This window comes from Oculina patagonica, chromosome 4 (assembly GCF_052425735.1).
Source record: "Oculina patagonica isolate OP01 chromosome 4, crgOcupat, whole genome shotgun sequence".
In the NCBI taxonomy this organism is placed as follows: Eukaryota; Metazoa; Cnidaria; class Anthozoa; order Scleractinia; family Oculinidae; genus Oculina; species Oculina patagonica.
In genome coordinates this window covers 56,978,015-56,999,550 of record NC_135761.1, presented here as the reverse complement: position 1 = coordinate 56,999,550, position 21,536 = coordinate 56,978,015, and the positions used below count along the sequence as shown (strand labels likewise).

General features: G+C 37.3%; 3 protein-coding genes across 5 annotated transcripts; 2 read left to right on the top strand and 1 right to left on the bottom strand.

Annotated features, from left to right (window-relative positions):
• Positions 1–453: 453 nt before the first annotated feature.
• LOC144650817 (cytochrome c oxidase assembly protein COX18, mitochondrial-like) lies at positions 454–14,613 on the top strand. Of its 2 annotated transcripts, none has more exons than XM_078510575.1 (8): positions 454–584; positions 857–1,047; positions 2,365–2,572; positions 3,496–3,646; positions 8,428–8,558; positions 11,954–12,061; positions 12,895–13,133; positions 13,988–14,613. In XM_078510575.1, exons 1-7 carry the CDS (start codon positions 543–545, stop codon positions 13,099–13,101), a joined length of 1,038 nt encoding a protein of 345 aa, XP_078366701.1. In that variant the 5' UTR covers positions 454–542; the 3' UTR covers positions 13,102–13,133; positions 13,988–14,613. The 2 variants fall into 2 exon arrangements, with proteins under 2 accessions (XP_078366701.1, XP_078366700.1); XM_078510574.1 differs by having other exon boundaries at positions 12,895–13,081; positions 13,988–14,612.
• Positions 4,109–9,654, bottom strand: LOC144650816 (uncharacterized). 2 transcript variants are annotated; one of them, XM_078510572.1, is made up of 2 exons: positions 9,480–9,654; positions 4,109–7,270 (listed from the first exon to the last, which is right to left on the bottom strand). In XM_078510572.1, the coding sequence occupies exon 2, from the start codon at positions 7,239–7,241 to the stop codon at positions 5,877–5,879; it is 1,365 nt and encodes a 454-aa protein (XP_078366698.1). In that variant the 5' UTR covers positions 7,242–7,270; positions 9,480–9,654; the 3' UTR covers positions 4,109–5,876. The 2 variants fall into 2 exon arrangements, with proteins under 2 accessions (XP_078366698.1, XP_078366699.1); XM_078510573.1 differs by having other exon boundaries at positions 9,485–9,654.
• A 4,194-nt stretch (positions 14,614–18,807) lies between the features above and the next one.
• Positions 18,808–20,366, top strand: LOC144650819 (nedd8-conjugating enzyme UbcE2M-like). The gene has a single exon (XM_078510576.1). The coding sequence runs from the start codon at positions 18,992–18,994 to the stop codon at positions 19,799–19,801; it is 810 nt and encodes a 269-aa protein (XP_078366702.1). The 5' UTR covers positions 18,808–18,991; the 3' UTR covers positions 19,802–20,366.
• Positions 20,367–21,536: the final 1,170 nt, after the last annotated feature.

Here is a 21,536-nt window from a genome sequence, read left to right as displayed (position 1 = left end):
TACCTGGTTACGACCCTGAAATGACAGACATATTTCCGCGCTAGATCGCTTTTTAGTTTCACACCTCTCTCCTCCGTAGAGGCCTCTTATTTTTTCGTACGGGCTGGGAAATGGGGAGAGGTGAAAAGTAAGCGCGCGGAGCCTGGGGGAATCGAAACGAAAGCGCGCGGTGGGGGTATATTTTCGTTTTTTTTCGCCTTCCCGCACTAAAGGAGCCTCTGCAGAGGAGAGAGGATTCACACTACATCTTAATCTAGCCTAAATTTACATACAATTATCGGTAGTTATTGAGGCGGAAACTTCTTGAGTTCAAAAACAGTGTAAACCTCTCTAACTTTAAAAACCTTCAATACTAGCCTGTGACTACAGCCGCATACCGCGCTCTACAAGAACAGACCGAACAGACCATTAGATGGAGAAGAAACTGGGAACGAAATATTACACGCGCCTGCATTGACTTCCGCTGTACAAGATGGCGGTCAGCCGTGATGTGGAAAATTTACTGAAAAGAAAAGCAACAAAATGCCGGTGATCAATGTAATATGATTGTTTTACGACTGCCATTAAGGCGTCTACACTGTCCGGTAAGTTTTTCTATAAGTTGAGGTCAATATTTGATCATTTCAGCCAGTTCTGGGAAATAAAACAAAACATTCAGTCGTGGCCAAATATTTTTGAAAGCGCGCGCAAACGTAGCGCAAACTATAATTTATAAGCCATGTTTTTTTTAAGTACATACGGTCTCTTCACTGTTGTTGTTGATGATGGTGCTTTTGTAAAAAAAAAATCATTTCAAAATGGCTGTTAAGCTTGCATATGCATGGTATTAAATAACAAGCTTTTATTTCTTTTGCAGGTTTTAAATCTCTCAAGAAATCTTTATCATCCACAACTGTCTGCCGTGCCTTCAGTTTGCGCTCAACAGCGTAATAGATGCAATAGCAATGGAGTATCGTCTGCCTATTATATATTTTCACCCGATCTGCCACCAATTTATGCCCTTCAAGTATTTTTAGAGACAGTTCATTCTTGGAGTCATCTTCCTTGGTTTGTATCACAATAATAATTTGGGATGGCGAATAGTCATTCAAAAACTACATGTGTCCCAGAAGTTTAGTCAAATTTCTCAGGTCTTACCCCCTCAATTTGTTTCCTTCTAAAGGCCATCTTAGCATCTTCAGTTGATATTTTTTGCAAGGCTAAGAAAGTCTGGGCGACAACACAATACAATTTCCTTCCAGCTGTCAGTCTTGCCCCTCCCCCAGGGGGTATTCCCATATGAAAGTGACAGGGATGCTCGTCATCTCACTAAGGGCACTCTGGAGAAAATGCCAAATAGTTTTAGCTGACAAGGTCTTGTTTAGGGTTGCATGCAAATGAAAAATATTGCTGTCACACTGTGTTTGTGAACAGTGACATATCTGGCATGAAAAATCGGTAGGCTTAAAAAAGCTTTTGACACTCCCAAATTTGACTACTTTTTCTTAAAAAAAAAATCAAAAAAAAAACGCAAAAAAGCCCCGAAAATAAGTAACAATAATACTCAATTTGTAAACTGACAACCCGGCATTTTTAACCTAGTGGTTATTTTGGGTTGCCAGAACTCTTTATCTTTAGCAATACAGGGGCGGATCCAGGATTTCAAAAGGGGGGGGGGGGTGGATGGCAGACCATTAGGGCCTAACCCTAACCCTAACCCTAAGTGGCGGCAGACGGTGAAACGTGGCGTAACGACAACCAGACATGAGCGAGAGCTAATTTTTCTTTCTTTATTTATTTTCTATTTCAAATAAAGTGACATTTCGGATTTTTTTTTTTACTGAAAAATGGGGGGGTGCCCCTATCCACCCCCCCTGTATCCGCCCCTGCATTGATATTTATATAATAATTCTGTAAATTTAATGATAAGGAAATAAAGAGGATGTTGTTGTTGTTAGATTGGTCTCCTTCAGGGGCTTAATCAAATTTTCTGACAAGCATCCACGTCTCTTTCATAAAGAGACTCTCTGGGTTGGCGGGTTTCTACACTCAGTAGTTTCACACTTTTAGTACAGCACCAGAAGGCATGGTCCTGAAAGTAGGGGGGTGGGGAGAGGGTGGGTGGGGAGTTGCTGGAGTACAGGAACTCTAACATTGTGGTAATTTGCTGCAGAGGGTGAAACTTTAGAATTTTTGCAACAAAGCCTGTACTCTTTTTTTGAGACCTAGACAGAGGTGCCAATCTAAAATCCAAATCCATTTTTTGGTGGAGATTACTAAATATCTTTTTTTTATTCCATGCATGCATTGTATATAATTTATATCAACAAGCTTTTTTTTAAAAAGGAAGAACAACAAAAATTGATTGTAATATTATTCTGTTAGGTGGGCAGTGATTGTTGGTTCCACGGTTGTCTTAAGAAGTATTGTAACAGTTCCCTTGGCAGTTCACCAAAACAAACTCATCGCTAAAATTGAACTATCCCAGTCAACACTTCACATGATGACCGAGGCTTTGAAACAAAGAGTAGCTGGAGAATGTCGCAGGTTGAATATGTCAGCAGAGGAAGCAGACAGAGAGTTTAGAAAAAAAGTAGGTCCTTAAAACCATTTATGCTTCTTAAGAACAATCTTAGTGAATTAGCAGGCAAAGATGATTGAAGTAAGTTATCTGGGGCTTCTAATCTTTCAGAATCTTAAGTTAGCCTGCTAAAAGCCTTCTGGAACTCACAGTTTTTCTTGAAAATGACATTATATTATGGAAAACCAGGGTGTATAGTGTGTCATACTATGTTAAGTTGCATTATTTTGAACCACTGGTCTGTCCACACTGTCAGTGAGAGCTTATCCTAGTTTCTATAGCAACAAGTATATTGCTACTCACTCCTGGTAGTTTATTGCTATCAAACCCCCCCCCCCTCTTCCCCTCCCTCCTGTCTCTTTCCCCATAATTTTGTCAGGGTGGCCTAGCTAATATTTTGTTAGTACCAAATTAAATTCCTGAGTGAGGAGAGAGGTGCCTAGAGTCTGTGAGAGTTAGGGGGAGCGGGGATGGCGCAGTGGTGAGAGCACTCGCCTCCCACCAATGTGGCCCGGGTTCGATTCCCGGACCCGGCGTCATATGTGGGTTGAGTTTGTTGTTGGTTCTCGTCCTCGCTCCGAGGGTTTTTCTCCGGGTTCTCCGGTTTTCCTCCCTCCCAAAAATCAACACTACTAAATTCCAATTCGATCTTTATCAGTCCTACGTCTTACACATGAGCCTCTGGCTCGGACACTGAGGGTAACCTCGTCCCGCGTATGGACTTTAAAATTGTATTTATATTTACATTTACAATAATAATTGATAATTCTCTTGCCTGCACGAAAGAACACACAACACTGATCCCAACCAGCAGCTGAGCCTGGATCACGTACTCAATCCCAGGGTCTAGCATGCTAACTAGGTCAGTGCATCTCCCACAAGTGTTATATGATATACAATCTACTCATTTCATGTGCTTATAAATTCATTTTTAGCAAAGAACGCTGATTTATGAGTATTACAAGTCTGAAGGCCTCAATCCATGGAAGCTTTACCTTTTGCCGTGGACCCAGCTTCCACTATGGTTCTGTCTTTCCTTATCACTCAGAAACCTGGCTGGATTTTTCCCATGGCAGAGAAATGAAGGTAAGTCACGTGACTGTACATTTATCATTATATTATAGGACACCCGCCATATGTAACTTTAAGCTTGAATTCCAGCTCACCCTTTGGACACACAGCTCACAATTTTTGCTTGCCTGGGACAGTTGCATGTTTGTCTTAATTTATTTTGTTCAATGTGATTTACATGTACATGTAGTTGCAGAAATGGCTTGCTTGTGTCCATGCCCATCGGCCAACCCAAGCGGGGTGCCATGAAAAGTTTTTTCCATGGAAGGAAAATCTGCCAACCTTGTTCCCAGGGTCTCTCTCTCTCTCTCTCCACCCCCTCTCACTCTGGGGGGCTGGGAGAGAGAGACCCTGGGAACAAGGTTGAAAATCTGCTTTTCCCAGATGACATTTTTTTTGACCCCTGGTTATTAGTTATTCCCAATTATTTTTGTGGATACCAAAACGAACAAATGTTGACAACACTAGCACTCCATCTTTTACTGCAGTTTTGTGTTTTAATTAGAATAATTACTAACAATAAATAAATTATTTATTAAAATTATATGCCTTTTTTTAATCTAGTAATTTTTATACAATTTTAAAGAGCAAACATCTCTGAATTCTGCTAAGAATTTCTTTAAATTTTCCAATTTTATTAAAAAAAAAAAGTAAAGTATATTTAGAAGATGACAATTGTCTCAGTTTCCCAGATGAAAGAGTGGTCTGACAAGTTGGCTATCTGATCTGAAAAATTAATGGAAAACTTCTGGTGTGAGCACTAGGAATTTGATCTTTTAGAATTCCTTGCTGACATCTGGCGTTAAAAACATATCTGGAACTCTACAGTGTATGTCTTTGTTCTACCATCAAGTCCTAAATTTTATGCATGTTACAATTGTTTATCACTTGAATCTCCTAAAACATTAAACTCTAATTTTATACTAAAAAAATTAATAATATAAAATATTAATATTATTATTTTAATTTCGTATCTATAACAAAATTCTCGATTTTGATTGGTTTTGCACACCCCTATTTGTCGCGTAATCGGCACACGATCACGTGGGTGTCCAATTACAGGTATCCAATTTGAGCAACTTCAAACTGGATACCTGTAAGCGGACACCTACGCCATTTGGCAACAGTCACTTGCGTTTGAATGATTTTTTTCTTGCTGTCTCCCTTACAACCAATTGAATTTACCTTTAGTTAAGCTTTTTCACACAAAAAAGGTTCTCAAAGACTTGAACCTAACCCCAAATTTTGAAATTACTCTACCGGTAATTATGATAATAAGAGAAAATGTTAGAATTCTTGATAAATGTAGTGAAATAATCCAAGTTTAGTGTTTAGTTACTGTACAGTACAATAATGCATCATTTTTTTTTCTTTCCATTCACTCAGCTTGGCCACGTTTCTCCATTTTTTTATTGCCATATTGCAGCCTTCGTAATATTAGTTCTATTTTTAGTTTTAAATCTCGTCTTAAAACATATCTTTTTAAATTAGCTTTTTTTTAACTTTTAGATCTAGTCAATAATGTGTATATAGTTAGTATATTTTAATATTTTTATGTTTTAATATTGTAACGTATATAGTTAGTATATTTTAATATTTTTAAGTTTTAATATTGTAATGCGCTTTTGCTCATTTACATGTTAAAAAGCGCAATATAAATTCATAAATTATTATTATTATTATTATTTTTCTTTCTTAATTTCTTTTCCTGTAGCAGTTTCATTTCCTCATTCCCACTGTCCTCTCTGATAATAATTTTATGTTCCCTCATTCCTGCCCAGTGTCTCTTGTTAGTAGTATCTCTTGTCACCTAAAATGGGCCTTGGTAAATAGCTTAGACTGTCAGTTCTTTATTTTCAAACTGCAGGAAGCTATGTACATTGTACACTTGTCTTTGACTGTATTCATAGACAGTGATATATGTTTGCCATAATTCATTCTGAAGGAAAACCAGACCAGCATAATTTTTCAGCCTACTATAAATCTTTCAGCCACTGGTATGGCATTTTGAATCATTGCAGCTTTAGTTTGGTCTCTAAATCTTCCCTTTCCTTGCTTGGATCCTTGGATTCTTTGAATAAACACCAGTGCAGTTAATGCACATCAAGCTGAACTGGTCACCTATAAGTTGTACATATATTTTTACTTTGTCTTATTTTCTTGTCAAGTACCAAACCTCAAGAGAGCTTTCTCAGATAGTGCTCAGAGACCGGACAACATTTCCTTTGTCAAGAAAGTCTTTTAGTTAGTCATTCTTACGACCATAGCCAAGTTCCTCCAGATAATTTGGTTTGTTGACATACTTGTCCTTGGCACACCTCAGGATTTCCTGTATTTCATCTTCAGAGAATTCTTGTTCCTTTATTTTGCTGACAATCTCATTTAAAGCACTATTCTTCCTCAACTCTGCCATTGCATCCTCTTTGCTTGTAGATTCTGCTGACAATTTTGCCGCGAGCAATCCACCAGGCTTAGCAGCTAGCATCTTACTTGGTGAAGCTTGCTGTTTCATCAACATAGCTTTGCTGTTGAACTTGTCAGCATAAGTGAAACTCTTTTGACGGGTTATTCCATAATCAGTTGTTTTTCCTCCACTGGTCTCACCTTTGCTTTCTGTTTTTTCCTTTTTACAATCATCTGTCTTGTCATCTTTGTATCCCATTGCGTGTTTCAACTTTTTAATGTCATCAGAAAACTCAAACATTTTGAACTCAAGTTGTGCAACCTCATCAGAGAGCAACTGAAACTTTGTGGTAAGCTCGTCAATCTTCAATGGTTTATCTGTTTCAGCTGAGTGAGTACGCTTGTTGTCGCTTGATTCTTTTGACTTCAGAGGTGTCTGTGATTTCTTCGCAGTACTTCCCTTTCCTAACAGCACTGACTCATCAGCTGAACTCTCGCTGGATTCCGAGGATGTGTATTCAGGAATCTCTGCCAATTTAGCTCGCGAAGGTTTCTCTTTCTTCAACACAGATTCTTTCTTACTAGGCTCCTTTACCTCAGCCTCATTCTTCAATCCCTGCAACTCATTCTTTGCTGAGCTCAACTTCTGGGAAATAGTGTAATGGCCATTGGATAGGGCAGCAGACTTACTCTCCTTAGAGTCATCTTTAACATCTGGTACTAATGCTTTTCTAGGCAAGAGCTTGTTGATAAGTTCTTTATTATCCTGGTAACCACCTGTTGCTGTCACATCCACATCTTTATAATCTGTCTTCTCAGTTGACTCAAAGAAGCTCACTGGTACTGTCATAGCCGCACGCTTTCTTGGACTTTTGATGTACTCATACTTGGCAAGAGTGTCAATTGTAATGGTCTCAAAAGTGTATTTTCCACACTTGTCTTCTGTTTCACCTTTGTCTTGTTTGCATGTGGTTTTGCTGGGACCTTGCTCCTCGGAGTTAACACTAACTGTGATTGTATCTCGTTTGGGAGATGACGTCAATCGAGCTCTTGCATCTTTTCCATTGGAAGGCTTTCTACTGAGTGTGGATGCACCTGTTTTTCTTGGGCTTGAAAGCTTCTCTGCCAGAAGCTCAGTGTAGAGGCGTTTGGTCTTGTCGTCAGTTTCCCACCATTTGTAAGTTGGGAAGCTTGGAGCTGCAGCCATTGACAGTTGAAGATTTATTCAGTTGGAATCTGTGTTTCAATTAAAATATAAGCTTTTAGCAAATAATTAATTTAAGATGCAACAAGAAAACATCTTGAGCTTTCCTTATCATTATTCCCATTTCAATTTCATTTTTTATTTATTTTATTTTTTTCAAGTCACTCTTGACTTATCTTTTGAGTTTGTTCACTTTAATTTAGTTTATTTAGCCTATCGTCACACCATACTTATGCAGTCTGTAGTGGAAACTAAATAAAGTGAAAGAAACTTTCTTATATTACTGAATCAAATTTCTATCTGGGATAATGTAATTATGAAGATCAACATGTATTTAGAGAGGAGGGTTGCGCTTCATTGCAACTATCAAAGTAAAAAAAAGCCATGAACAACAAGCCCATACTTGTCTGGTACCAGTAGTAAAAGTTATTTTGGCAAAACCAAGTTACATACATACATACATACAATTTAATTGCGCTCCCTAAAAAGGGCTTTTCAGCAGCAATGTAAAAAAAAAAAAAAAAAATACAAGTAAACGAAAGTTAATTACAAACTATTTACAATAAAAATTCATAATTAGAAATTAAAAAAAAATAAAAATAAAATATGTACAATAGTTCTAAGTTAATTTAAAAGTAATTTAGAAAGTCTTGTTTTAAAAATCTTCGTTGAGTTAATAGTCCTTAAGTCCACGGGAAGCGAATTCCAAGTTTTCGCTCCCCGGAAGGCAAAGTTATTTAATTCATTCCAACTCTCTTACTCAGTTATTGATCCTCTCTCCTCTATAGAAACCCCAGACTAATATAAATGAAATCTATTAAAAGAAGAGGTTGAAGGGAAAGAGAAGGGTATGCCACATGATTATTCCCTCTCCAATCTTCATGTTGCTTATTTTGCAACAGAATAATTTTTATCTCCATGTGAACTTGCAAGGAAATAATAACTTGCAAAAAAATCTCAGGGTTCTTCGAGTAGATGGACCATTAATTTTCAAAAAAAAAATTCCCTGCACACGGATTCCCGAGTGCTGTGAATCCATCTGCAGATGATACTTTCATACCCCTTTTTCACAAACAAACTTTAACAAAAAAGTCACAGACACTACCGGGGTAAATGATATTTAAATGAAGGTCATTAATAGCAACTATGTCCATTTTGAAGTGTCTAAGAGCTGAATTTATTTATCAAGGTGGTGAAGCAATCCTTCCCTGCCCTGAGATGGCTAATGAGGGTGCTCTTTGGTTTTCAAATCTCACAGTAGCTGATCCTACTCTTATCATACCCTTTGCTGTTGGGATTTTTAATCTCGCTAATATTGAGGTCAGTGTAAACCAGATTATGTGATATCATTTATCATATACTATTTAACAATTTTGTGGTGAAAGATACACTGCAGTGTAGCTGCAGTAAATTAGTCATAAAAATATTCCCTCAAGCTGCCTCTTTTAATAGTTTTGATCTTTTTTTAAAACAATTTTTGTCTGACAAGTGACTAAAAATCTTTTAAGACCAAAACTTGAGGCAGCCATACATGACAAGAAGAATGATGTAAATTGTAATGCCATCTTGCCATGGTTGAAGACTTTTGCAACTGTTAGAAGCAACCTAGCTAGCTCCTATGTTGGGAGGCTCAGTATTTCAAACAGTTGCCAAAAAAGTACAACAGTACTGCTTTTCCCATCTTTTGGACACATGGCTTAAGATAATTATTGACTCGTTGGAAACTCTTGTTCAACTTTTGTTCATCTTCCATACAGTTTACTACTAACAGCAAGTGCCGATGTTGGTATTGTTCTACTGAATGTTATTTTTTTTTTGGAAAAGTAACAAATTTATACAATAATGTTGCAGCCTATAGCTAAAGCAGGCAAGTACCATTCTGAACATGGGCTGTATACAGCTATGCAGGTTGAAAGGAAAAAAAATGTTTATCATCTGTGAAAAAGTTTTGGTCATGGTTTCAAATCCTTCAGTTGCTAAAAAATGGATTATCAAATATAATATTTCACTGATATTGTTTCACAGGAAGTTTAAGAGTTTTGCACAGAGTTTTGAAATAAGCTTATATCCTAGATTCTAGCGCGCTCCTTCAACCTGCAGCTCAATAATATTAATGATATTTCATACTCAGTTCTGTTTTGTTGAGCCTCCCATTTCTTGCCACAACATTAAAACAAAGAATCCTAGAAGACAATTCATTAATTATAGAAATAAGCAGTAAAAGTCATCAGCATCACTTACTGAACCTCAGTAAAGATCTTTTTCCTGTACTTAGGTGCTATCTCTTTCACAATATCCCTCACCACAGTGTCACAAGCATGCACAAGTGTTTTGTTGTATAAACACCCCAGCTTTTTATAGGCGTGTTGTTACAGCCACTGGGTGTGGAGACCCTGTCGTGTTGAGTTTACTTCATTTCTTGTGTGAAGCTTGTTTTAATTATTGTTTACATCTGAATTATGGCTTCAGTTTTAGGGTGGAGTTAGGGTGTGGCTAACATAATAGAGAAAATGTAACTTTTTGGTAGCAAAACTCAAAGCAAAACTTCTGAAATTCTCCATGAAGTTTTTTTCTTATTGCGTTGTTTAAATGTGCTGAAAATTGTTAGGAATTGTAAAGGAAAATGGAGCATACAGTGATGTATTTCATATTGGGTTTTGTTCAGACAGGAATTTCCAATTAGGATGTTGCCAAAATAAAACTGACTAAATAACAGGTGGTCATACATGGTCACCTGTTGTAATCTGGTGACTGCTCATTCTGTTGACAGAGTTTGAAGCCACATTTTGTTTTGACACAAATTAAAGGGACACTGTCACCAGTTTCACTTCAAAAACTCAAGAGCCTAAAGTCATGTGGAAGGAAACTATGAATAGTGGCTCAATTTTGTTTAAAATCACCATGCAAGTGTACTGAAGCGATAAACAAGTGATATTATTGTGATGCCATCAGGAACTTTAGATCTCAACTTGAAAAAGTCAGGCTGATTTTTTCAAGTTTTGTCCTTGTGGACTGGAAAACACCAAAAAATTGTTATAAATGGCTCTCTTTTTCCTTCAACAACAATTTACTTTATATGTCCAATGATCTTTGCCAATTTTAGTACTTTTTACCGAATAACATTAAAATCCCTGTGACAGGGTCCCTTTAACCTTTTCCATTTCGCATAATGATTTTCTTACTAGAAACAAGTGAGCTAAAATTAGAAATTAAAATTAATTCACTTTTAGTCAGTTCTTAAGCTTTTTGCCCATATTTTGTTGTGATCAAAAATTTATTTCTCATTACAGTACCCCTACACTAACAACTAGACAAGTGTTGAGAATAAAGACGATCATCAGTTACTGTTGAAGGGATAATAATAATTATTGTTGCACTGTATGATTATGGAAAACTAAATTCTCAATACATACTACTCAGGATAACATTATTAAATAACATTGACTAAAGCTGATCGCCAAGAAAAATAATTCTGTTTAATTTATAGAGTTTGAGCCTGAAAGCCTGAAGTTGTCTGGAAATCTTATGCCCTGTTCACACCAGAGTTGTTTAATATTATTTTATACAGCTAAACCTCAAAGTGAAAGTTCGATCTCCCAAAGTTCCCATCAAAGCTAGCAAATTCCATTTTGCAATGTTGTTATAATAAAAACAAAATTAATACTGATAATGATTTGAAAGTACAGCTCAATACCTTTCATTTGAATTGTCATACACTATCTAAGAGATTCATTCATAGGGCTGGCTTAAACCACTGCCTAAACCACTACACTAATAATAATTATTGACACACAGGCTCTATCTGGTATAGAAAGGATAAAAGCTTCTAGTTTGTATATTCATGTTTTGTTGGAGTAAACACCTGCTAACATGTATAATAAGGCCAAAAGTTATTGTAACCAGAGTCTAGAATAACAGACAGCACCACAAGGTTGCATTTTGTTGAAGGAGGGTTTCTAATTAGGATGTTTACCAAAATAAACATGCAACAGGTGTCGGTCACCTGTTGTTCTATGAGCAGCAGAACTGTGACTGTTTAGCTTGGTTGCCAAGTCTATGGCTCATGACGTTTCTTTAAATAACTGATTCGAATTAATCTTTTTATTTTACATGTATTTCCGTCACTATTCAACTTGTGAACATATTGAAAATTTTGCTTCCTTGAAAAGTAAAATATTCTATCTTTAGTCAGAGTTACATAAAGTTTCTCTCAGTTTTATTAAGTACCCTAATGTTTAGTACATACAACCATTTGGTTATTTTATTTGAACTTGCTTTCATTTGCCCTTTCCCTTTCAAAGCAAAAATCATTCATTATGCAACTGCAGCAGTATTTCTAGTTTAGTGGGGAATTTTTTTTTTTATTTCTAAGATAAAGTCATCATGAGGACCTTGTTTAACACTTACAGCCATTCCAATATCAACAGTTGATACACAAATCTGCACAAATTTTACACAGTGTTTTTACTCATTTTTTTAAGTCTTGAAAATAAGTATTTTTTAACCAGTCTGGATGTGCTTGGATGAAATGTCACCAAATTTTACAAATAATATAACACATTTTCTTCACCACATGTACAGTAATATTTTTATTTAAATAACACAATAGTAAGCTACCAAAGTTGCAATAAAATTAATGGCTTTTGCCACTTCAGTCGTCCTCCAGGCAACAGTAAATTTATTCTCATTTGCCGATTACTCTCTTCATTCATCAGCTTAATGTCCTGAAACGACACAAGACGACAACATTTCAGCGTACTTTGACCAACACTCTGAGGTTTGTGTCAGTGGGAATGATCTTTGTTGCTTCACAAGTTCCATCGGTAAGTTGCCATTAGATAGTGAATTAATATTAGAAATTATTAAAAACTAGCAATGGTACATGTATATTGCAAAAATTTTCCTGCGTTTTGATTGGTTAAGAGGCAATGGTATATGAGCTCATACACCATTGACCACAAAATAATATGGTAGCCGATACGCGTCAATGAAAACAGCTGGGAAGCTCAAATATTGCAATTTTTGGGCGTTTTTAATAAAACAATTATTCTACTTGCGCTTGTTGGATATGAGATTGTTATAGCCAACTCGGCACTTCGTGCCTCATTGGCTATCTACGGTACTATCTCATATCCAATGTGCGCTCGTAGAATAACTGTGAAATATTACCCTGTAAAAATTTGGGCTAAAAGATGTTTCTGGAAGTCGAACGAACACAGACTAACTTAGCATGAACTGTTGAATGTATTTGATGATGTTCGGAGAGAGAATCAATGAGTGAGGTAGATCCCTATTCTCCTGTCTTTTTAGTTTAACCCACAGTAATTTTTTAAAGAAATAGAAAATATTTTTGTATTAATTTTATTGACTATCAACTGAAGTTAAAGAAACACTAGGAGAAGTTTTGATGGGAGAACTCCAAAAAGCTGTGGAAACACTTGCCTTGCCTGGGTTCGTGTTCCCATGATAGCATTTCTCATGCTCTCAATTTTGTTGCACTGAATTTAGTTTTGTCAGAGTGTGATTTACTGGCAAATACAAAAAATAAATGATCCCATTTTGAACTTGTGAGCTAAATCATAAGCTCACGTTGATGTTTTTTTAAAGGTACGTTTTATAGTGTTGTATAATTTATGTTTCAAACTTGTTTTTCCAGGCAATGTGCCTTTACTGGTCAGTTTCTGCTTTCTTTGGATTGGCTCAGAACATCGCCTTTAAATTCCCCACAGTACGTCGTCAGTTAGGGATCCCAAAGACGTCCAGTGAGAGTCAACGTCCAATTCATGACTTAAAGAACCTACTGCAGCTAAAGGGCCAGGAGTTCATAAGGATCCAAAGAGAAAGTCAATCAAAGAACAAATGATCATACAAGGATGGTTCAGATTATCAGTGATGGTAACATTGATTACAATTCACTTCCAGAAAATCTATTGTGATTCTAATCTTTGAGTCTACAAATGAACTTCTGTTATCAAGACTCGGCACCTGTTGATTGTTATTATTCAACAAATTGTCACAATGCCCATATATGGTCAGAAAGTCATTGTTATCTATAGTGGCCCAAAGGGCCGAAAAAATATTTTGAGAGTGCCCCCCTCTTATTCTAGGGTCTGGATGATCGCTCAGGTCTCCCCCTTATTTTTAGAACCAATAGAGGCCCAGAGGGTTGGAAAATTTTTTCGAGAGTGCCCCCCTTGTTCTAGGTCTGGATGATCACCCCCCCCCCCCCCCCCCCTTATCTGAAGGTCTAAATCTACCCCTGTTCAGTGCATTATTTTGCGGGATAAAAAATTTTCAGGGGTTCATTATAAAATGGGAGATGTGCTTGGAGACCAAATGGTGACCACAATCTGGATCAAGTGGCCTGGGTTTGAGCACTGGCCAGGGTCATTGTGTTGTGTTCTGTGCCAGACACTATTATATACAGTGCCTCTATCCACCCAGGAGAATAAATGGGTACAGAGGAACTGTTGGGGAAATTATACTTGACACAACACTGGGCTGAAAGGGCTTTACCCCATGATGGACTCACATTCCATCTATCAGTATAAACTCTTACTAGTACATGTATTGCAGGCCAGCTCTATTAAGTGCAAATCATGAGCAACTGAAAACACAGCTCATCCATTTTATTAATTTGTTTTGAAATAATTATTTTACACCTACATGTAAAGCATACAGTGTGTTATAGTTCTTCCTCTCTTTCAAGATCTTCCATTTCTTTTTTTGTTATTTTTCTGCCATTGCAGTGACAAGCATTACGCTGGGCTTCTTTATAAGCTGCACATCCCAGAGCGAGTGAACCTGAATACATGAGGTCTGCAGATGTCTGACAAGCATCCAGTTGATCCTTAGGCAGCCGATTGCCGAGTCCTGTTAAAAGGCACTCATTGTCTAAACAAGATTTAAAGTCCTCATCACACTGGGTGCGGTCGTTGTTGCATGTGTCGTAACAGACGTCATGGAGGTCACAGCATCTTGTAAAGCCTGCAAAGTTGCTTGTGTCCAGCTGAAATAAAACAGTTTTTAATTTGTTCAAATTGTGTCAAGACCTTAAGTGGATTATTGTTCCTTGATTGTACAGCAACAATCATGTCGTTACAAGACTACACACAAATAGAGTTTTTTAAATAAAATCTAATTATTTTATGTTTGACAAGCCTTTTAATTTTCTTATGTTGTTCTTTCTTGGTTTTGAATCTTTGACACTGCACGGATTTCTGTAACCTTTGAGCACTGCACGCCCAAAACTGTTGTCCTACTGTTAGGCTCGATTTCTAGCCATTAATTTTGAGAGTCCCTGGTGTGTCATCCTCCTCTCAACGAATGTGGCGTGGAAATCGAGCCTGCCTCATGTTTGCTTTTCAAAAACTTAACTTCACATGTTCACTTTTTGAAATTCAAAATATTGAAAAAAATATATTTGCAAGATGTACCATTGATTTTGGATAAGTTTTTATTTAAAAGTATTTTTAATACCATCATTTACCTTAATTCCCATGGAACCACATCCATCACTTGAGGGCTTGTGTTTTGGATTAGTAAGAGGTTTATACCCTGTAAGTAGAACAAAAATTTAATAAAACTAATCCTACAGACAACAGGATTTGGAAACTGAAGTTTGTCACATTTGAGTGTAGGTATAGTCATGGCTGTTTAATTAAACAATTATTCCACTTGCACTTGTTTGATATAAAATATTTTATTTAGCCAACTGGGCACAACGCACTGCCACCTCCCTGGTAATCTACATGTAGCATAATAAAATTATTATAACATCAGTGTTCTCCCTAGGATTTTGGGAAGGCCAGGCGGTATTCTGACTGTGATTTTTAAATGCCGTCAAAACCTGATTTCCAGAACTTGTTCCCGCACGTTACTATCACTTTTCTGTCTTTTTTCCAGAGTAAAATTTACTAATTTAGCTTTTAGTTTCTTTTCTGAACAACCCAAGTCGGCTGAGTTCATCATTCTTTATACGAACACGAGAACTTTGTTTAGTACTCCATGTACGACACCTTGAAGTGCTGTTGTGTTTCTGTAGCAATTTGATAAAGCTAAGGTAGCTGCTGCTCAACAAAACGAATGCATCACACTCACAGATTTAAACACATCAATGCAAGACCATGCAAGGGTAAATGACTTTTATAATGATATTAAAGGTGCGAAAACACAGCAAAAAAGTAATTTCGTCTTTGCTTATGGATAGGAATTCTCGTTCCAGATCTCAAACAGTAGGGTTATGTTGTGTTACATCTTCAATTTTTAAGCCAGGCGGCAACGATTTTCCTGTGAATCAAGCTAGGCGGCCCTTTCTGGCCTTAAATACCTGGGGAGAACACTGAACATCCTCATGCACTCATGGAAATCTTCAGTTCATCTAAAACACCTTGGTCACATCTCCTTATGGTGTCCCCCACTACAATCACCCCTATCCCCTCTTATATATTCCAAAAAGATACTACCGTATTTACCCGTGTATTAGTCGATCCCGTGTATAAGTCGACCCCCTATTTTTGAGGCCAGAAACTAAGTTTTTTTCATTTCTGGGTAAGAATTTTCTTGGAAAATGAACCTTGTGTTTCTTAGAATTTCCTTTCAGGTAGAGATACTTGATGAAAATATCACAGCAAGTTTCAATGTTATGTTTATTATCGTACTTACTCAAGCGTTTTAACAACACGTGTTAATGCAGGCATTTTCTCCATAACTCTTGAAACAGGCTTATAAAATCAAACACATTAATTTAAATCAAACCTTTTTAATTGTGGAGAGATAGCAGCGGCTTTAGAAGACAAGCAAAACACCAAAGAACATTGACAGTGATTAACATTAAGTGATAAATTGTAATGACTTTCAACTTGAACTGCCAATTTAACGACACAGAGAGCAAAGCGATAGGACATCGTAACTGTACTGTTGTTTAGTAGATGTTTGTGAACATATTAAAACAATTGTTATACTAATTATGCAGAATTTATTTAACTGGTACTTGGGTCGAAAATTTTGACCCATGTATAAGTCGAGGGCGATTTTTTGGACCGATTTTTAGGAGAAAAAAGGTCGACTTATACACGGGTAAATACGGTAATTTGTTTGGTGTTGGGGTTTATTACATGCAAAGGCGGTGGAGCGCCGTAGCCCCCCCAACAGAAATTGGGGGGGGGGGGGGGGCTCAGCCATTTTGGTTCCGGCCCTTTACCCACATAGTGTTACGGCAATAAGTCAAGTAAGTCAGCCATTTTGGTGCTGAAAATATCCCGAGCGCAGCACAAAATTGGTTTGTCAACAGGGTGGCAAAGGGGGGGGGGGGGGGGGGGACCAATCACGCATCACGTTGAATTTTTGAGTTAAATCACGGAGAACATTTTTAAACAATCACGCATCACGTAAAAATAAGAAAGTGTGCTGAGCTAATTTTGGAGGATTTCAACTTTTTGATGATGTATTATTGAAAATTACATTGTAGGCAAAATTTCTTGGATTGGTTGCCTGTTATTGTTATTTTTTGAACATAAAATTACTAAATTGTTTTTTGGACAAATTTGTAATAATCCCAATGCCAAATTTCGGTGAAATTTTTCAAACTTTGAAGACTGGCGAAGTTATTTAAAATAAAGCTTAGTTCCAGAATTGAAACCAGCGAGCCTCTTTATTGACCTTCATTTAAATGTATTTAATTTAATTTGAAGAGCTTTAAATATCACAAATAACCTTGAAGTAAATCACGTGTCACGCTATTGTAAAATAGTCAAATCACGCATCACGTTGTGATGTCCAGTCCCGCATCACGCGGCTTATTTTGGCTCCATCACGAATCACGCTGCTAATTTTGGGGGCATCACGCGTCCCGCGAAAACCCTTTGCCACCCTGTGTCAAGATATTCTGTCTTGTGAGTGAGTTCAAACATCTTCGAAACTTCCTTGAAAGTCTTTGGAAAACTTTGTTTATCTTCAGAAAGTTCCGGAAAAATGATCAGAAACATTTTTATGGCCAAACAACATTGAATTATGGATGAAAGCATTGGTCGAGTGATTATTGAAAACCACACATCAACAAGAACTTGAAATTTTGTACTGTGCTATGCCTGAGAAAAAAGTTTGGTTTGCCCAAAATGACATAATTTAGCTTGGCAATAACTTTGATGTTTTGATAACTTTCCTTGCAACCATTAATCACAGGTGAATAAATAAACGTTTAGGCGACCAATCACAGTGCACCATGTCATCTGATTAAAATACGAGCTGCTGTGAAAAGAACGTTAGGTTCTCACACACAGATTTGTTTGGATAGTTCTTTTGCTCGTTTTTTTTTTCGACCGAAGTAATAAAACCACAGCTGTACTCAGGATTAAAAATGTTTTCGCTGCGCGGAGAAATCCTTGTTTAAATCGTTTTAGAGAGCAGTATCGGCGATCAAAATTGTTGGAAGTCAGTATTTATAGTTCGTAAGTTTATCAACCGAAACTAATAAAATCACAGTTGTACTGAGTTTAGCTTAGTTACACGGAGAGATTTAGACATTGCTGTTTTATTTTATCGTTTAAGATATCACTTCTTAACTTTAACTACTGCCAAGTCGAAATCGTATGCTAATGTATATTTGCCTTTCGTTTCAGAGATAATCAGAGATAACATAATTGTTCACAACACCAGTTAAAACTTCATGAACTTACTGTAAGCACACGTTAATCCGTGTATTTTGAAAACAGGAAGTATCATTTCATATTATGGCCATAAATCTTCCCTTACATGTCGATAAGTACTAAGATCATCGATCTCGAAAAAGAAATTGTCTTACAGTTATTGTACGTACCTTTGGGACATCGAAAAACACAGTTGTCCCCGCCGCCCAATTGCGATAGAATTTTTGCTAAATCTGCTAAACCACCGGCGTTAGATGTCGCTGCTATTGCTTCCAAAAGGTAGCCAATAAATACTAAACAGACGAGTTTCCAGTGGACCATGTTTGAAGTCTTTACAACGCGACTTTGCCGGATCAACTGTCTAAACGCCTGCCAGATTCAAGTAAATATCTACTTCTACCGAGGGTAGTGGCGTGGGGGCTTGGAGAATTGACATTGGATCGCTGGCGCACTTTTATTCAAATATATTTTTTGCTTTCATTGAATTTTTATCACAAATTTTAATAACTTTTGGTTGCGTTGGCTTTCATGTTTCATTCAGCTGAACAAATCTGGATATAAAACAAAAACTTCGTTTCCATAGATCAACAAAAAAAATTGAATTTCCAATTGCTTTCACCAGAAGATAAACTGCGAATAAACATTTAGAGTGAGGCGAACAGAAAAAATGGCGTTTTTTAAACACGGAAACGTTATATTTCTGTTTACTTTGCTCAGCTCAACTTTTTTCCTGTTCAAAATATTCCCATTAACATATTGTTTTGATGCCGCTACGCGCCAGTGAAATATTTTTGGAACCCAATGTAATGCGGGGAGGGGTATTCCCCTGGCCAAAATTGACAGATGATGCAATCGAACTTGTCGCGTCCTGATTGGATCTCACCAGAGAAACCATTTGTTGTGCACGAAGTTTGCAGGCCGGGTTGCACCATCAAAGCAATAATTTGCAGACCTGGTGAAATTTTACCGGTACAAAATAGGAAATGTTTAACTAAGCGAGCATTTCTATATACTACAAACAACAGATGAAGACTACGTGAACAAGAGGACATTCATTTCGAATTTATTTCGGATATTTCTGTGTTTTAAACCACCGTCGCGAGCAAAATGTGTGGGACATTGGCTAAAGATTTCCACAAACTTATGAAAAACATCGCTAGCTTTTCGAACAGTCAAGCAAACGTCGCGGATTACGAAGAAACTTTGGATGAATTCAAGCTAGAAATTTCTCCAAACGACGGACTTTACCGCGGAGGTAAGTTCGAATTCGAAGTGAAAATCCAAGATTATCCAAAGATTGCGCCGAACGTCACTTGCACTACCCAGATATACCATCCGAACATCGACGACGCTGGTGAAATTTGCTTGAATTTGTTCAGCGAGTGGGCTGAAACGAACACGTTGGAAGACTGTGTTCAAGGACTGTTGTTTTTACTGTACAATCCAAATCTGGAAGATCCTCTGAGTCCCTGGTTTGATCCAGAAGATGACACAGATTTGGAAGATTTCGCTCAGAATGTCAGACTGTCTCTGGAAGGAGGCGTTGTAGAAGGGAACGAGTTTGAGAGAAATCTTGTGGACGAAGCAAGTGACACCAACGAAAACGCGAACACAGAGGAAAGCCAAGAAACCACAAATGGCGAAGGTGCTGTTGTGGAAGCTGATGATGGTACCGGTGCATTAAACGAAATTCAAGAAGGAGAGGAAAAACTTAATAATCTTACAACTGATTCAAGTGTCGAGGTCAATACAACGACTACTGTCACCGTCACCTGCAGTACAGAGGCTACTGAAGACACTACTGATTCAAACGTACCTACAAGATCTGAAGAGACAACTGATTTTATTTCAGGAAAACTTAATCCACACAGAACTGAAGATGAAATTTTTGTGACAAAGGAAAACGGATTAGTATGAAACACGTTCAGAAGAGAAAAAGAAAAAAAAGAAAAAGTAAAAAAAAAGAAGAAAAGAAATACTGAAAAACAATTTAGAAGTTAATCCCCAGGGGGTCCTCCCCTGTTAAAACGACTGGGGTGCTTGTTGGATTGTTTTTTTTTTACCAGAATCTTTAGAAAATAAATTAAAAGACAATGGCAATAAAATTATTATTATTGTCCGGCTCAATACCCCAAAAGGTACTGCTGTAACCCTAATGGTGGTCATTTTTATAAATAAATTTTTAGCACCCTAAGCAGTACCAATTTATATCAACAAATTTTACCCCCTGAGAGGTACAATGAGCACCCACAGTCGTTTCTATAGAGGAGTTTCCCCAGGGGCTTAACCTAACTCTAGAGTTTTTTTTACAAAAAAAAGCAATCCATGACCAAAAAGAAGAAGAAAATTAAAAAAATGCAGTAAAAAGACTATGGTTATATCCACTGAAGTGTATAAATATTTGACTATAAAAAGTGAACTTAGCCATGTACATGTTGATGACCTCCTAGTGATGTAAATACAAACAAATTGGAAAATGAAATACTTTGATCTCTTTGTCTTATTCGGAATGAGCAGTTTCAAAAAATATCCATACCCACCTAATGGAAGCTCATTGGAAATTCCGAGGGGGTGGGGGGTCTCAAAAGCCAAAATTTTTTAAGGGAGGTATGGGGCTTAACTGGAATTTCCAGAGAGATGGGAGGATTCAAAGCAAAAAATCCATCTGTGGTAGGGTTATAGAAATTTTTTGGAACACCGCAATTTTCAAATAGGTCTCCTTACCCAATTGTCAAGCTTTTTAATATAGCCCGTAACTGAAACTACTGGCTGCTTAATTTGTGGCATTAGTGGGAAAATTCAGCAGCTGGTTTGTAGGCTAATAATGCTTCGGGTGGCCAGAAACAATAGAACACCTATATTCATTTATGTCCGAATTACTCTGCCAGTTGCTTTTTCATATCATGATATCATAGCAAGCTGACTCATCTTCATACACTACTTTCATAATGGCGGCCAATTTATTTATTCTTTTATATGTATGTTTATTAGCCCTACTGGCCTCGTTTTAGAGTAAAAATTCTTTTGAATTTTTCACATGCTGACGAGGCCAGTAGGGCTAATTAACATACATATAAAAGAATAAATAAATTGGCCGCCATTATGAAAGTGGTGTATACAGTGCAAGGAGAGGTGGGTACTGATGATGCTCTCCAATGATGCTTCTTGACATCCAAATAGGTTCTGGAAGATGCTATCTCAGATGGAACAATTAAGGCTGCAATAAGGGATGGGCCATTGTCTTGGAATGGGAGGATGAAATATTTTTTAAAAAGTTTGTACAGCATGAAAAGTCAAAATAATTGTTTTGAAAACATGATGAGAGAAAAAAAAAGAAAACAAAGCTTGTACAGGTACATAAAATTATTTGCCCCCCCCCCCCCCACAAATTTTTTTCAAAGAAAATTTATCACCACCCCATCCAAAAAAAATAATGGTCTATCCCTATAAAGACTATGCCACAGTCGACCACTGTACCCTGTCCTGGGCCTCACCCGGTAAAAGGCCCCCCTTCCTGAGTTCAGCTAACAGTTCTGTACCAGCTGGTGGCCTTTGGCTTTCCTCTGGTGGAGTCCAAATCTCCTTGTTAGGAGGAAGATGGGGAGGGAGGGGAGGGGAGGGGGGAATTGATGGAGTTAGGCCGACCAGTGGT

Excerpts from the sequence above, each read along its gene's own strand:
- LOC144650817 (XM_078510574.1), top strand. The coding sequence starts at position 543 with ATGATTGTTTTACGACTGCCATTAAGGCGTCTACACTGTCCG. Across the intron at positions 585-856 it reads TAAGGCGTCTACACTGTCCG|GTTTTAAATCTCTCAAGAAA; the intron begins GTAAGTTTTTCT and ends TTTCTTTTGCAG. Across the intron at positions 2,573-3,495 it reads ACAGAGAGTTTAGAAAAAAA|CAAAGAACGCTGATTTATGA; the intron begins GTAGGTCCTTAA and ends ATTCATTTTTAG.
- LOC144650816 (XM_078510572.1), bottom strand. The coding sequence starts at position 7,241 with ATGGCTGCAGCTCCAAGCTTCCCAACTTACAAATGGTGGGAAACTGAC.
- LOC144650819 (XM_078510576.1), top strand. The coding sequence starts at position 18,992 with ATGTGTGGGACATTGGCTAAAGATTTCCACAAACTTATGAAAAACATC.